We start from the raw sequence: 16,150 nt of genomic DNA, 5'->3' as shown, positions 1-16,150 counted from the left end.
CTAGGCTTTTTTGGGGGTTCAGAACTCTGGACAGCACTTTTTTAATTGGTGGATTAATTTATCCACTAATCAGCAAGAACAACCCAGGTTGTTCAAAAATGGGCCGGCATCTAAACTTACATTGTTGCATTTCAAATAAAGATACCAAGAGAATGAAGAAAATGTGATAATAGGAGTAAATTAGAAAATTGCTTAAAATGTCATGCTCTATCTGAATCACGAAAGAAAAGATTTTGGTTCAGTGTCCCTTTAAGATTGTGTTCAGGAGTGTGGGTGGTGAGGAGTGTCCAATGGGAGGGTAAGCCCTGTATTAAAATACTAATAACCTTACTAGCTAACTAATTAACCTCTTCACCGCCAGGAATTGCAGAAGTTTGGTGGCGCAGCTGTAATTAGCGGACTTCCAATTGCTAAAAACAAATTGCAAAGCTATTAATGTCTGCTATTTCTTAAAGGGGGCCCAAAGACCATTTTTACAACCACTTGTCCTATGACTGCAGTAGTGGTGTGTAAATAATTTCAGTGAGAAAACCAAAGCTTGTAAAAAAAATTAACTTTTTTTAGATGATAGCATTTGGCGGCTAAACAGTGGCATGAAATATACCAAAATGGGTGTAGATCAATACCTTGGGTTGTCTATTGGGGGAAAAAAAAAAATTATATATATATATATATATATATATATATATATATATATATATATATATATATATATATATATATATATATATATATATATATATATATATATATATATATATATATATATATATATATATATATAAACTTCTGAAGAAGCGCATGAGGCATGCGCGAAACATGTCAGTTAGTTTAAGCTGCCCTTGCTAAACTGCTCTACAGATGAATAAAATCTATTGGACTGGCTATCTATCCGGATTCGTTCTCTTTTTCCTCATGTTTATATATAAACAAAGTTTTGATACCTAAATAAAAAGTAAAAAAAAGGCGGGCGTGTCCTAGCAGCGACTCGATGCAGTCGCACTCTTCTGTAGCTCTGGAAGAAAAATCAATAATCCGCCGGTAATTGCTTTAATTCTACAGCATCTGACATTAGTTTCAGTCACAGCACGAATCTACACAAGATCCTATAGTTGGTTGCTGTATTTATGATCCTGGAGACGGAATTGGACGATTGAGGCCTGTAGCGGCGGCGACCTCACAGGCAGCGTTCCCCCCCCTGGACCCCAGGGGTGTCTAGCCAGAACTGGTTAATCTACGCACCCACAGCAATATTGCCGTAATTAATAACCTTTCCCATTAAGCATCGGCACACCGACTTGGGCATAGTAATTGTACAGAGAGTGCTGTCGCAAACATCAATCGGTCATAATGGGTGTTAGTGACCTTTCTACTGCTACCGATCATCGCTTAGCTAAGTTGGAGGCTCTGCTACAAGCTCTAATAGATAAAGCTCCATCGGAGCAGGACTTTATCTAATGGAAAAATTAGAATTTACTAAAGCTGCTGAGCCGGTGCTACAACAATCCGAGATCAGTGAGCCAGTGGCACAGCTACAGCCCGGCGACGATGAGCAACCTACCACGCTGGGGCTCGGAGCAGCCATGCAGTCAGGTGGTAGTCCTGCTTTCACACCATTATTGACATATGACAACGATAAATATAAAGCAGAGGAAATGCCACACCAGCATAATTTGCAAGACACCAGCCTCTCGCTATACACAGGCCAGTCGGGCGGAAGATGTAACACTACTACATCTCGGAGGGCGCCTGGAGCCACATTGATCCACACACAGATGGATGTATTGGACCTTCCGCAACTAAAAGTCACTGCCAGCAAACAACGAAGACCTCTGATCGCTCTCGGTATTGGAGATCCCACGGACTTAGCAAGTTTGCAGGTACGGGTAGAACAGATCTTGGAGCTGCCGCGGAAGCCACGTGGGCATTGGGGGAGCCCGGAGATAGCCGCAAATATAGAGATTCTAAGCTCACCTACCTTTACCACAGATCTAGATTGTTTCTCAGATAGTATATGGATTGCGGAGGGTCCTGACCTCCGATATAACCCTCCCGGGACTGAGAACCAACCCACACTACCCCCAGGCACTATCACTACCAGATTTCCTATACTGCCGAGGGGAGAGACCCAGCTCTGCCAGATTGCCGGCTGTGAAGGGGATGGTGCTTTTCGTGACAAGTGGAGGTACTCGGGGGGTTGATAACTCTCCTTTAATGCACATCTACCAATAAACTTTACTTGGGACTCTCTTAAAGACTCATATATAAGATTTGCCGCGCTGTTTGGTTTTGCTACCAGCGATTGTTTTGATGTTTTCCGGTTTGCATATATGCTTGAATATAGATGTTTTACTAATTTAATATGTAACTCCTATCCCATTAACTCTATCCTTATTTTTCAGAAGCCCAGGAAGAGGGAGGTTGTTCAGAGGCAGGGGGAGATGAGTATTTTTTTAGTCTATAACTCTCGGGTTGAATATGGCATTAATGGCGGGCACATTAAACATAATGTATTACCTCACTCGCGGCTGGCGGCCGTGGTAGCGGGTGGGGGTCATGCCTATATTTTATAGCTGGGACATCGCCATTTATCTGTCAGTAAACACCCCTAACAGCCTCAACATTGAACATTCCCCCTACGATTGCAATATTAATATTTATATCATTGGGAAGGTGAAAAATACCTCTGATAAAGCATTATTACCCACTTAAGTGCTGCAGGGCTCCAGGAATCAACTACCCTGCCTATCTATCCCCCTTTAAAATAGCCTGGACACCCCTGTGTTAGGACATGTTCAAAAGCCTCTAAGGCTATATACATTGCTTAATTAACAAAACCTTACTTTCTACATGGGAATAGGATAGCTGTGGGTGCAACTACATATAAAAATGACATCTCTTCTGGTTAGTTGTGTCTCTTGACACAAGTTCTTGTGTGTTGTTCTGTCTCTTATTTGATGTGACTCCCCAAAATTGTATATAAAATGTCTTTGTATTAGACCCATGAGTGGTCTAAGATGCTAACACTAGGGGATCTGAAGGAAGTACACTGAATTAGACAATGTGTTTTTAAATACTGACCCCCATATTTGAATATCGACTGCAGATTGTCATTTTGTTTTAATTGTTCTATGGCTCTAGTAATCAACAGAGGGGATAAACTTGTTACTTCATGGACTCAATGACATATTGTATTATAATATTTCTAAGGTATGCTATGGTGCATACATTTTATGACGTGTACTTTTGTTTGATATAAATAAAGCTTTTTTGAAAACCAAAAAAAAAAAAAAAAAAAAGGAAAGAAAAGCCATATTTCTGTTTAAATGAGTGATAAAGAAAAATGCTAAAAATTCTTCGGTGGTATGGGCAAGTTTTTCTCTAAAACTCCACGTAGCAATGGGGTTAATGTGTTTTCAAAGACTTATACCAGCTACAGAGTTTATATGTATGGAAAAGTCCTTTAGTTTTATATTTCTATTTGAAATAGTTGTTTCTGCTTATTGAAACCACAAACCAAACGGACTGAAGCTTCTAGGGAGAACAGATCCCATTGTATTATTATCCAATTATTTATATAAAGTCTTCCTTATCTTGTTTATTGCTGTTTACTCAAAGACCAACACTAAGATAGAATAGTACCTCTGACATACAGCACACTGGGATCACTACACAAAATCAGCTATTTAAAATGACAAAATAAAGGTAAAGGAGCTGTCGAAAACAATTTAATATAATTCCAGCAGGTAAAATAGTGAGAAACATTTACAGTACAATGTCAATTTAAATTAAGGCAGGCAAACCATGCAAATAAACAATTAAGAAAACTATGCCCAGGGATGCTTGGCTATAATAATACCATGGATTAACACCACTGCTTATTAAACTCTGATCCCATGGGTATGGATAATAGATATAGGCAAAACAGCATTCAAAAACATTTACATCACATCTAATCTTTCAGAATTAGAAAATGTATATAGTTGGCATCAAGACCGGGTCTTTCAGTCAAAAAATACTATATAGTTGCTATGACAACATTCCTAATTTAATACTAACCGTAAATATCTTCTACAGAGAATATGAGTTAATACTCAAAACGTCGCTTTTTTCCCCATGTCTGTACTAAAATAAAGACTTGAAGAATTACAGTGCTGTAGACATCTACTTTGTTATATTCTCTCACAGAGAACAGAGTACCTTTCCTGACGCTAGACTACATAAGATCCAACAATAGAGAAAGATAGTAAAGGTGAAAAACAACAGGTCTCAAACAGGATGCCAAGATTTCACACATCTATTTGCTAAACAAAAAGTACACAAACACGCAAATTGTATTTTTTTTAGCTGTTAGAAAGAAAATAATAAAGGGGGGGAGACAGGAGTTGAAGTTATATATTGAGTATAATGAATGTGGGCTTAAAGGGACATAATACTCTTATGCTAAATCACTTGAAACTGATGCAGTATAACTGTAAAAAGCTGACAGGAAAATATCACCTGAGCATCTCTATGTAAAAAAAGGAAGATATTTTACCTCAATCTCCTCAGCTCAGCAGAGTAAGTTCTGTGTAAAAAGTTATAATTCAGCTGCTTCCCAGCTGCAGGTAAAAAATAAATAAGTGAAGAAATGAACTGCAGCCAATCAGCATCAACAGTGCTGAGGTCATGAACTCTTGAGATTTCATAGTAAACTTCCTTAAACTGAATAGGGGAAATAACATGAGTGCACAAGGCTCAATCCCTTAGCTGTCCCGGGACAGACATACTGATTTGCTGCTTAGAAGTCCTTTACAATGGGATGTGGCTACTGAGGAACTTTTGAGGTAAAATATCTTTCTTTTTTACATAGAGATGTTCAGGTGATATGTTCTAGTCAGCTTTTTACAGCTATGCTGCATCACTTTCAAGTGTTTCAACATTTGGGTATCATGGCCCGTTAATTAAGTGCAAACAGCTTTAAAGTGAATGTCAATTTAGATGAATCGGTGCCCAGTTTTTAATAATTCTATAAAAACAAACAAAGGGCACTTTAATTCATCAAAATTTATATTTCACTCGTTTTCTTTAAATACTTACCTTTTAATCTTCACAGCCGCTCCAGAGATTCCCACGGCCGTCGGAAACCTCTTCATACGTCAGAAATGACAAATCCGGCTTCCTCCAATCACGGCTTTCCCCCCGGGGGAATCTTGGCCTGAGGAAACGCAGTGACTGGAGGAAGATGGATTCGTCATTTTGGACCCCCGAAGTGGGTTCGCGACGGGCGGAAACGCTGCAGCAGCTGTCCGGATTAAAAGGTAAGTATTTGAAGAAAACGAGTGAAATGTAAACTGAATAAAAGTGCCCTTGTTTTTAATAGGATTATTAAAAACCGGGCACCGATTCATCTAAATTGACATTCACTTTAATGTGAGGGTATTCACATCCAAATTGGGTGACTGGTTTACGAATGACAGCATTTATATGGTGCCCTCTCCTTGTCAATGAACCAAATAATTGGACAGTTGAATGAGAAGCTGTTTCATGGCCAGGTGTGGGCTGTTTCCCTCTAATTTCATTAAAGGGACAGTATACTATAAAATTGTTTTTCCCTTAATGCGTTTCCAATTACTTTTTTTTTACCAGCTGCAGAGTATAAAATGTATGAGATTTGCTTTTTTAAGGCTTATTTGTGTATATGAATTAGCTGATTTTGTGTTTAAAAGCCACAACCTAATAAAATGGGTTGAGCTTGTAGGTATAATCAGATATCGTTACTTTATCAGATTGTGTAAATATACCTGCTGCTTTATCTTAAATCTGTCCATAAACCAATCACCAATACTTGGAAAAACATAATGGAAAATTAACATTTTATTACCTTATCTCTTCTACAAGTAATGGAAATACTTGTAAACAATTTAATACACTAGCAGGTAAAGTGGATCATTGGGAACAAATTAAAGGGGAGAACACTTGAGTAAACTGTCCCTTTAGCAATCAGTTATGAACAGAGTTGATTCTAAATGTGGAATTTGTATTTGGAAGCTGTTGCCGTGTACTCTCAATATGAGGTACAAGTAGCTGTCAATGCAAGTAAAGCAGGCCATAATTAAAGGGACAGTCAACACTTCATTTAACATGATTGTATATTGAAAATAAAAAACCGAAGATGCGCCTGCACTATACCCCTCCTGCCTTGCCTCTTTCCTAATCAGCGTCGCTAACCTCTCTAACCACCGGTAAATATTGCAGCCGAACTCCCCCCACCGTTACGTAGCTGCCTTCTTCAACTGATAAGCAAATCAGAATCCAGTCCTCGGACAGAAATTGCACGCGCGTGCAATTTCTGTCCGAGGACTGGATTCTGATTTGCTTATCAGTTGAAGAAGAAGGCAGCTACGTAACGGTGGGGGGAGTTCGGTTGCCATATTTACCGGTTATTAGAGAGGTTAGCGACGCTGATTAGGAAAGAGGCAAGGCAGGAGGGGTATAGTGCAGGCGCAACTTCGGTTTTTTATTTTCAATATACAATCATGTTAAATGAAGTGTTGACTGTCCCTTTAAGCTGGAAAAAAAAAAACATCAGAGGGATAGCAGAAAGATTAAAAGTGGGCAAATCAGAAAACTCCAAAAGGCCAAGATGACCACTGAAGATAACTGTGTTGGATAAAAGAAAAATTCTGTTGGATGATAGCAAAATTCTTTGCTTGGGGGAAGAAAAAACCCTTAACATCTAGCCAAGAATACTCTCCAGGAGGTAGACATATTGCTGTCAAGACTTTAAGAAAATAAATATACAGGGTTTAACACAAGGTGCAAACCATTGGAAAAGCCTAAAGAATAGGAAGGCCAAATAAAAAAAATTAAAAAAAAAAGCCTGCCCTGGTTCAGGAACAATATTCTTTGGACAGATGATGCTAAGATCAACCTGTATCAGAATGATAGGAAGAGAAGAAGTGTATGTAGAAGGTAAGGAACTGCTCATGATCTGAAGGATACCACATCCATCTATGAAACATGGTGAAGGTATTGTTATAACATGGCCATTTATTACTGCCAATGAAAATGGGTGCCTAGTGTTTGATTATGTGACTGCTGACAGAATCAGCAGGATGAATTCTTTAGTGTATAGGGCTATACTATGTCTTAGTCAGCCAAAACTGCTGCAAAACCGATAGGATGAAGCTTCACAGTACAGATGGACAACAACCCAAACCATACTGCAATCAAAGAGCTTCTCAAGGCAAAGAAGCAGAATATTCTTGAATGGCCAATTCAGTCATCTAACCTCAACCCAGTTGAACATTCATTTAATTTCCTGAAGACAAAAATGAAGGCACACACAAACAAAAAGCAAATTAAGACAGCTGCTGTAAAGTCCTCAAATGTATCATTTAAGAGGAAACCCAGAACCTGGTGATGTCATTCACTGCAAATTATTTTCAACCACGTATTGAGTGATCTGTCCAATTACTTTTGAGCCCCTGAAAATAGAGGGGGCAATATATGAAAATAGTTCTAATTCTTAACAGGTCATAAGATCTTTGTGTTAAACGTATTAAGTTAAAGGGACATAATACTCATATGCCAAATCACTTGAAACTGATGCAGTTTAACTGTAAAAAGCTGACAAGAAAATATCACCTGAGCATCTCTATGTAAAAAAGGGAAGATATTTTACTTCACAATTTCCTCAGCTCACCAGAGTAAGTGCTATGTAAACCGTTATACTTCAACTGCTGTCCAGCTGCAGGTAAAAAAAAAAAAAAAAAAAGGAAGAAGAAATTAACTGCAGCCAATCAGCATCAACAGTGCTGAGGTGATGAACTCTTTTACTGTGATATCATGAGATTTCATAGTAAACTTCCTTAAACTGAATAGGGAAATAACATGTGCGCATGAGGCACGCTCCATTGCCGGTCCCACGACAGACATACTGATTTGCTGCTTAAAGGCCTTCACAGTGGGGTGTGAATACTTAGGACATTTTTAGGTAAAAATATCTTTCTTTTTTACATAGAGATGTTCAGGTGATATTTCTAGTCCGCTTTTTACAGCTGTGCTGCATCACTTTCAAGAGTTTCAACATTTGGGTATCATAGCCCTTTACCGCTGAAAGTTTGCACTTCAATCACACCTTTCAAATTTAACTGCAGTGGCATATAGAGCCAAAACTATGAAAATTGTGTCACTGTCCAAATACCTACGGACCTAACTGTATGTATGTATGTATATGTATATGTATATGTATATATATATATATATATATATATATATATATATATATATATATATATATATATATATATATATATATATATATATATATATATATATATATATACACATATATACATATATATATATATATACACATATATACATATACACATACACACTTCTTAAAGGCAATTTAAAAGCGATATTATAGTCCTATTCCATTCACATTCTAAGTTTATAAAAGAACATTTTTTAATATACATGTATATCTATTCTGCTTTTTGAAAGCTTAAGATGATTTATAATATAAATGTATATTAATTCTACCGTCCACTATAAGTGAACTTCAAAGCTCCAATGACAGAGTGAGCACGTAAAAACAGACGTGCTGCTGCTCATGCGCACCGTGCCAGCCTCTATATGCAAGTCCACAGCTCAGGGATTGTTATAGCATTCAAAGAAGCTTCTTTTCCCTACTGATAACAAGAAGTATAAAAGGAGCTGCATAAGTGTTTACATTTACTTATTATAAATATTCATACATTCTTAAACACATGGAGGAATACTGGACTTTAAACACGAACACTGTAGATAACCCCATACAGGTATGGGCAGCTCACAAATCAGTTATACGAGGGCTGTTAATCCAAATGAAGTCACATGCCAAACGTAAAGCCAAAACTTTTTTTGACTCACTTCAAAGGGTTATAGCTAATCTAGAGAAGCGTCACAAACTTTCTGGCTCACCAAGTCTCTATAAATCTTTACAAGACAAACGACAAGCACTGGACAAATTGCTTTCCGACCAATCATCCAGAGCAGGGCTTAGACTTCAGTCTAAATATTTTCTATATGCCAATAAACCAGACAAATTTATGGCCCACAAAATTAGGAACAGAACTAGAGACATGTCCATCCCCTCCCTCTATAACTCTCAGGGAGTCCTGACGTCAAACCCCAAAGATATAGTCGACTCATTCGCAGCCTATTACGGCTCTTTATACGACGGACGGAAGGTAACCAAAACAGAAATGACACAGAAATCCCTTGATGTTTTTCTAGAGGAGGCAGCCTTACCCAAGATTAGTAAACAAGAACTAGACTCTAAATGCCGACATTACAGACAGAGAGGTCCTCGGGGTTCTTAAGGACTTAAAGCCAGGCAAGGCGGCGGGCCCTGACGGTTTCCCAGGGGAATATTACAAACAATTCAAACCATCCCTCACAAAACATGTAGTTCAATTTTGCAACTCCATATTAAAAGGCCATATAATCCCCTCTGAATTGTTAGACGCTAAAATTATAGTACTCCCGAAACCAGGCAAAGACAGGACGTGGTGTCAGAACTATAGACCAATTTCTTTAATAAATCAGGATCTAAAAATCTTCACTAAGATTCTAGCTAATCGTCTTAAGCCCTTACTCCCCAATCTGGTCCACCCAGACCAAGTCGGTTTCATTCAAAATAGGGAAGCTCCTGATAATGTCAGGAGAATGGTATCCTTGATTGACTACATGCACAAGACAAAAACGCCTTCTCAGCTCCTTTCATTGGACGCAGAGAAGGCGTTTGACAGAGTTGACTGGACATACATGCAGACAGTACTAACTAAAATAGGTATATCTGGAGAATTTATGAGAGCAATTCAAAATATATATTCCACTCCCTCAGCAAGCGTGAGAGCCATGGGCCACCAATCCGAAAGATTTGCCGTCCTCAATGGGACCCGTCAGGGCTGCCCTTTATCACCATTACTGTTCGTGCTCTGCATTGAACCCCTGGCCCAACATATTAGAAGATCCCCTGATATAACTGGTATTAAAATTAAACGAAAGGAATATAAACTCACACTCTTTGCGGACGATGTCCTACTTTCCCTATCAAGACCATTAATGACTCTTCCGAACCTCTACCAAACCCTCAATTCCTTTTCCTTAATATCGGGCTATAAAATTAACCTGGAGAAATGCGAAGCATTACCTATACACCTCCCGGACCATACCAAAAAACTGAGGCCAATTTTGAATTTAAATGGGCTAAAAACTTCCTTAGATACTTAGGGATAAATCTAACCACATGCTCATCGACGTTATACAAGGCAAACTATCCCCCTATGTATAAATCTATTAAACAAGATCTAAATAAATGGAGTAAATTAAGATTTACATGGTTTGGTAGACTGTCGGCAGTCAAAATGATGATATTACCAAGGATCTTGTACCTATTCCGCACCCTGCCAATTAGAATACCAGGTTCAGACTTGGATGACCTACAAAAGCATTTAATTAGTTTTATAAGGGGAAACAAAAAGGCCAGAATCCCTTCAGCAGTCCTCTCTAGGAACAGACAACTGGGGGGGGTGGGGGCACCAAACCTTAAACACTATTATCAGGCAGCCAGACTAGCACAGACCGCACTTCTCAATGACCCAGACAAAGACATTATTTGGACTCAACTAGAAACAGATATTGCAGGAATCATCCCACGAGACATGATTCTTTGGGACCCTAAACGGTGCCTTAATAGGCAGCAACACATCTATCCGGTAATAGACTTTATGATTAAACAATGGTCTAGACTGACCACCTCTCTAACTCTACTTCCCACACACTCCGCTAAAGCCACACTTACAAGCTTGGTTAGGCATGAACTGATCCCCATTATACAAAAATGGGAAAATAGAGGACTCTATAGAATAGCTGACTCGATGGTGGGAGGTAAACTGATGAGCTACACACAACTACAAGAAAAATTGCAGCCAATCAAATTAGAATGGTTCTTATACTTGCAACTTTAACTCTATCATTCACCCCATCCTGCCATCCATATCTAAAAATGTATCCTCTATACTAGAGAACATATGCAGCACCTCATTCAGGCCCAAGAACACCATCTCTAGGCTATACCAAGCAATCCAGCTAGCATCAGACAATGTTAAATCCACCCTACAAACTAAATGGGAAAGGGATATCAATAGGGAGGTGGAGACTCGAGAGTGGCATGTAACTATCTAGTGCAGGGAAGGGACTCTTAAGCGCAGACACGTGGGAAAACTGCATTAAGACCAACTTTCATTGGTATCTAACACCGCTGATAACCTCACACTCCACCAAAGATAGATCTAGACTCTGTTATAGAGGCTGTGGGGAGGTAGGGGACTATAAACATATGTGGTGGGACTGCTCACATACACGCAGGGTATGGAACCAGCTATCGCGGTTCTTAAGCTCTATCATAGACAGCCCAATTAAGCTTACCATAGAACAAGCTTTACTCCACGTCAGACTTAAAGAATTCAATAAATACATGAATTTATTTATTAGGATATCGTGTACAGCCACAAGGATATGTATAGCCCGCCATTGGAGGGAGAGCGCCCCGTCCTGGGAAGAAATCAAGCTAAAAATTAAATTTTATTATAACATGTCAGAGCAGGCAGCATTTCTTCTAGATACTCAAGAAACCTTCCAGAAAGTATGGTACTACTGGATATTACACAATGTGTCCTAACACACTAGTCTAGTCCAATAGAGCCCCCCACTTGGATTGTCCTAATATTTGAATTTTAAAATCCCCAAACACGACAGATAAAATTTAGATCAATAGGAGACATACTAATTCCACATATAACAAACTTCCGAATAAAGCGGAGTAGAATGGTCAGGAGATACCCCTTCATCTACACCTTACTTCTCTCTCTCTTTGCTCTACCTAACTCTTTTCCCCTTCACTATTTTTTTAATTTATTATTTCTTATCCTGGTAGTATGTAACCAATTTGAGCCTTAAAGCAACACAACTGTATATAAAGTTACTTTAACTCCAGCTACAAAAGAAAATTCTATACTGTATTGACTATTGTTTCACAAATGTTGGGTGCCATAAAATCTTTTATTTGTAAGTGGCGCCTTATAGGTTATGATATAGAGACTGAATGACTCAATGATACGTAATTTGAACCACTTTATTCACAATGTAATTTTGGAAAACCAGGACTTCCGTTTCCTTGTTCTGTTAATTTCTTGTTTTATATTTCTTTCTGCTATTATGTACTTGCTACAAAAAATAATAAAAATTACTTTATCATAAATATTCATACAAATATATATCTATATACATCTTATATAAAGAAACTGTATATGTACAGAAAATAGCTTTGAAAGATTTATAGATTTTTCTTTTAAATACCAAAAAGATGAATTGTGATTTTTAACTGTTTTAAATCTACAATGTAAAGATTAATCATTTGATAAAGAAATGGTATTGAATAAAAGTAGTTAACACATATACCAAATGATAATACTGTGCCTCAGTTAGTTATGACTGACATGCTGCAAACATGCCTAGCATCATACGATTGACATAGTGCTGAGCTGGTATACCTGTCCCTATGGCATACCTGCTTCCTTTCTACTGCGTCATAGAGCTTGTAATCAGAGTTTATTTAGTGTGCAGATGCACACACGCTACCATACCTAATACGCAAGTCAAGGCTGATTGGAATTGAAAAAAATATCTAGTGTTTAAAACAGGTCGTCGTCTTCAATAAAGCCTTGGCGAAACAGTTTAGATGACGCGGGAGGGTCAGAGGTGTGTTTTTACCCATGACATCCAGGTCTTATTTTATTTAAACTTCAACAATAAACATAAGGTTTTAAATACTACTTCACAAGCCATGGAAGTGTATATGCTATGCAAATTGGAAACTTTTTTTCTTACGAACGATATTCTTCTAAAATTATTGGTTATTTGTAGAGCGCCAACAGATTCCACAGCGCTAATTATATTTGCATATGGACTTTGCCACATATCAGTATTTTATACATTAGACTTTATATGAGATCCCCACGTTCTAGGGGTTCTTGTTGAAGTGTTTATTGGGTCAAGCACATTAAAATTATGTATAATTAATTTCAAGCTATATATAGAGTTCTTAATATTGGTGATTGAACTGGGAGCATAGATGGGGGAAATGTCCATTTTTGAGAGATTGGAATAGTCACAAAATTACTTTTTTCACAATAAGGGGGGGGATTTGAGCACTTTGGTGTGTAGGGATTATAACATTATTGCAATCAAGGTTTATTATGGACATTTAAAGAGCCATTAGAGTGGAAGTTAAATGTTATGTGTTAGTGCATGTAATTTTATTACTAGCGAACTTGCAACCCTTTACTTGGGTTGAACACAGTCAAAGAACTGCTCAGCAGCCACAGAGAACAAGTAAACAGCAGTCGTACTGCTGGGTCGTGAATGGCTCACTAGCCGTATCTGCTTGGGACCAGCAGCTTCTACTATGTTTTACCATTTTGTGCGGAATTGCATGGTCGCTATAGAGGACCTTTAAATGCTAAAATAATTGTATTTGTCGAAATTAAAAGGACATGAAACATAGCCTCTTGGGTGATAGAAGTACTTTGCCTCCAATAAGTTACTGTACTACACATGCAGCAGCTAGAAGGTGAATATATTCGGGGGCTTAAAACACAAAACAAAGTGGCCTGTAATCGAAATCTTATTTGGAATCATACTGTTTGTTATGCAAAGGTGTTGTCTTGATGTGACCTGCAGGCCCAGGTAGCCAGGGCCCGAGAAAAGGTTAGTGCACCAGTGAGTGGATGCGCTCTTCGAAGCGGCTCAATGAACCTAACTACACAACGGGAATCTGGGCTTTGCTCTCCGGTTGCCAATACTCAGAGGGCACAAAGAGCAGCGCACTAGCCCGCCTCCCCAGTTCCGATAACCTCCTCCCATTGTCCCTTTGTCCTCACTCACCCTTCACTACGCTTCTTGTTGTGAACATAGTCATCTCCGAGGTCCAAACGGTGGCGTTTGGACATGGCGGCAGGGTCTCACAAACAATTCACAAAATACGCTAGGCCTTACAGTCGCCCGCGGTATCACGAGGAGGTGGAAAGGAAAGATGCGCGCGCAGCGTCTAGAATCTCGGTCGCTACTAGGAAGTGAAGGGCGCATGCGCTTAGTGACGTACATGCATCGACTGGACTGCTCCGTATAGCCCAGGTTGTTGGGCAAACCTAGACTTTGCTGATAGAGACGTAGTTGGAATGCCTGTAGTGTGAACGTGATGACGTCACTACGCAAATGAGGACGACGTTAGTTCCGTGTTACTGAAGAAGGTTCTAGTTAGTACCAATAACTGAGACCTTTTTACTTCTGGTGGTTACCGCAAAGCAAACCGTTGTGCTGTAGCCAGAGTGTCTGATAAAGTTTATTTTAGCGATGTGCGTTCAAGTGCAATCTAAATAACTGAACCCTTACATGTTACCCATACTATAAGAATGACTGCACGCAAACCATATAACGAGAAATTATAGGAAAGATCTTTTATTCATCTTGACTTTGCCAAATATGTGAGAGGGTTGGATCTCTTGAATTGGTAACTTTGCTTAACCCCTTAATGACCACAGCACTTTTCCATTTTCTGTCCGTTTGGGACCAAGGCTATTTTTACATTTCTGCGGTGTTTGTGTTAAGCTGTAATTTTCCTCTTGCTCATTTACTGTACCCACACATATTATATACAGTTTTTCTCGCCATTAAATGGACTTTCTAAAGATACCATTATTTTCATCATATCTTATCATTTACTATAAAAAAAAATATAAAATATGAGGAAAAAATTGAAAAAAAACACACTTTTTCTAACTTTGACCCCCAAAATCTGTTACATATCTACAACCACCAAAAAACATCTATGCTAAATAGTTTCTAAATATTGTCCCAAGTTTAGAAATACCCAATGTTTACATGTTCTTTGTTTTTTTGCAAGTTATAGGGAAATAAATACAAGTAGCACTTTGCTATTTCCAAACCACTTTTTTTCAAAATTAGCGCTAGTTACATTGGAACCCTGATATCTGTCAGGAATACCTGAATATCCATTGACATGTATATATTTTTTTTAGTAGACAACCCCAAAGTATTCATCTAGGCCCATTTTGGTATATGTCATGCCACCATTTCACCGCCAAATGCGATTAAATACAAAAAATTGTTCACTTTTTTACTAAATTTTTTTCACAAACTTTTGGTTTCTTACTGAAATTATTTACTAACAGCTTGTGCAATTATGGCATAAATGGTTGTAAATTCTTCTCTGGGATCCCCTTTGTTCAGAAATAGCAGACATATATGGCTTTGGCGTTGCTTTTTAGTAATTAGAAGGCTGCTAAATGCCACTGCGCCCTACACGTGTATTATGCCCAGCAGTGAAGGGGTTAATTATGGAGCATGTAGGGAGTTTTTTGGGGTAATTTTAGCTTTAGTGTAGTGTAGTAGACAACCCCAAGTATTGATCTAGGCCAATTTTGGTATATTTCATGCCACCATTTCACCGCCAAATGCGATCAAATGAAAAAAAACGTTAAATTTTTCACAATTTTAGGTTTCTCACTGAAATCATTTACAAACAGCTTGTACAATTATGGCACAAATTGTTGTAAATGCTTCTCTGGGATCCCCTTTGTTCAGAAATAGCAGACATATATGGCTTTGGCGTTGCTTTTGGGTAATTAGAAGGCCGCTAAATGCTGCTGCATTTCACACGTGTATTATGGCTAGCAGTGAAGGGGTTAATTATGTAGCTTGTAGGGAGCTTGCAAGGTTAATTTTAGCTTTAGTGTAGAGCTCAGCCTCCCACCTGAAACATGAGACCCCCTGATCCCTCCCAAACAGCTCACTTCCCTCCCCCACCCCACAATTGTACCCGCCATCTTAAGTACTGGCAGAAACTCTGCCAGTACTAAAATAAAAGCTATATTTGGGCTTTTTTGTGTTTTTTTTAGCATATTTACATATGCTGCTGTGTAGGATCCCCCCTTAGCCCCCAACCTCACTGATCCCCCACTAAACAGCTCTCTAAGCCTCCCCCTCTGCCTTAATGGGCGCCATCTTGGGTACTGGCAGCTGTCTGCCAGTACCC

The 16,150-nt window shown here is 38.6% G+C and overlaps 1 protein-coding gene across 1 annotated transcript in view; it reads right to left on the bottom strand.

The window, feature by feature from the left end:
* LOC128647499 (ATP-dependent RNA helicase DHX15-like) overlaps positions 1-14,149 on the bottom strand; it is a 45,105-nt gene extending 30,956 nt beyond the window's left edge. The window contains exon 1 of the mRNA XM_053700285.1: positions 13,981-14,149. Coding sequence (XP_053556260.1) covers positions 13,981-14,045 — 65 coding nt within the window. The 5' untranslated portion in view covers positions 14,046-14,149. The remainder of the gene's footprint in view (positions 1-13,980) is intronic.
* Positions 14,150-16,150: the final 2,001 nt, after the last annotated feature.

The sequence above is a fragment of the Bombina bombina genome, chromosome 2 (genome assembly GCF_027579735.1).
Source record: "Bombina bombina isolate aBomBom1 chromosome 2, aBomBom1.pri, whole genome shotgun sequence".
NCBI lineage: Eukaryota > Metazoa > Chordata > Amphibia > Anura > Bombinatoridae > Bombina > Bombina bombina.
The sequence above is the reverse complement of the archived record's forward strand: the minus strand, read 5'-3'. Positions and strand labels throughout refer to the sequence as shown.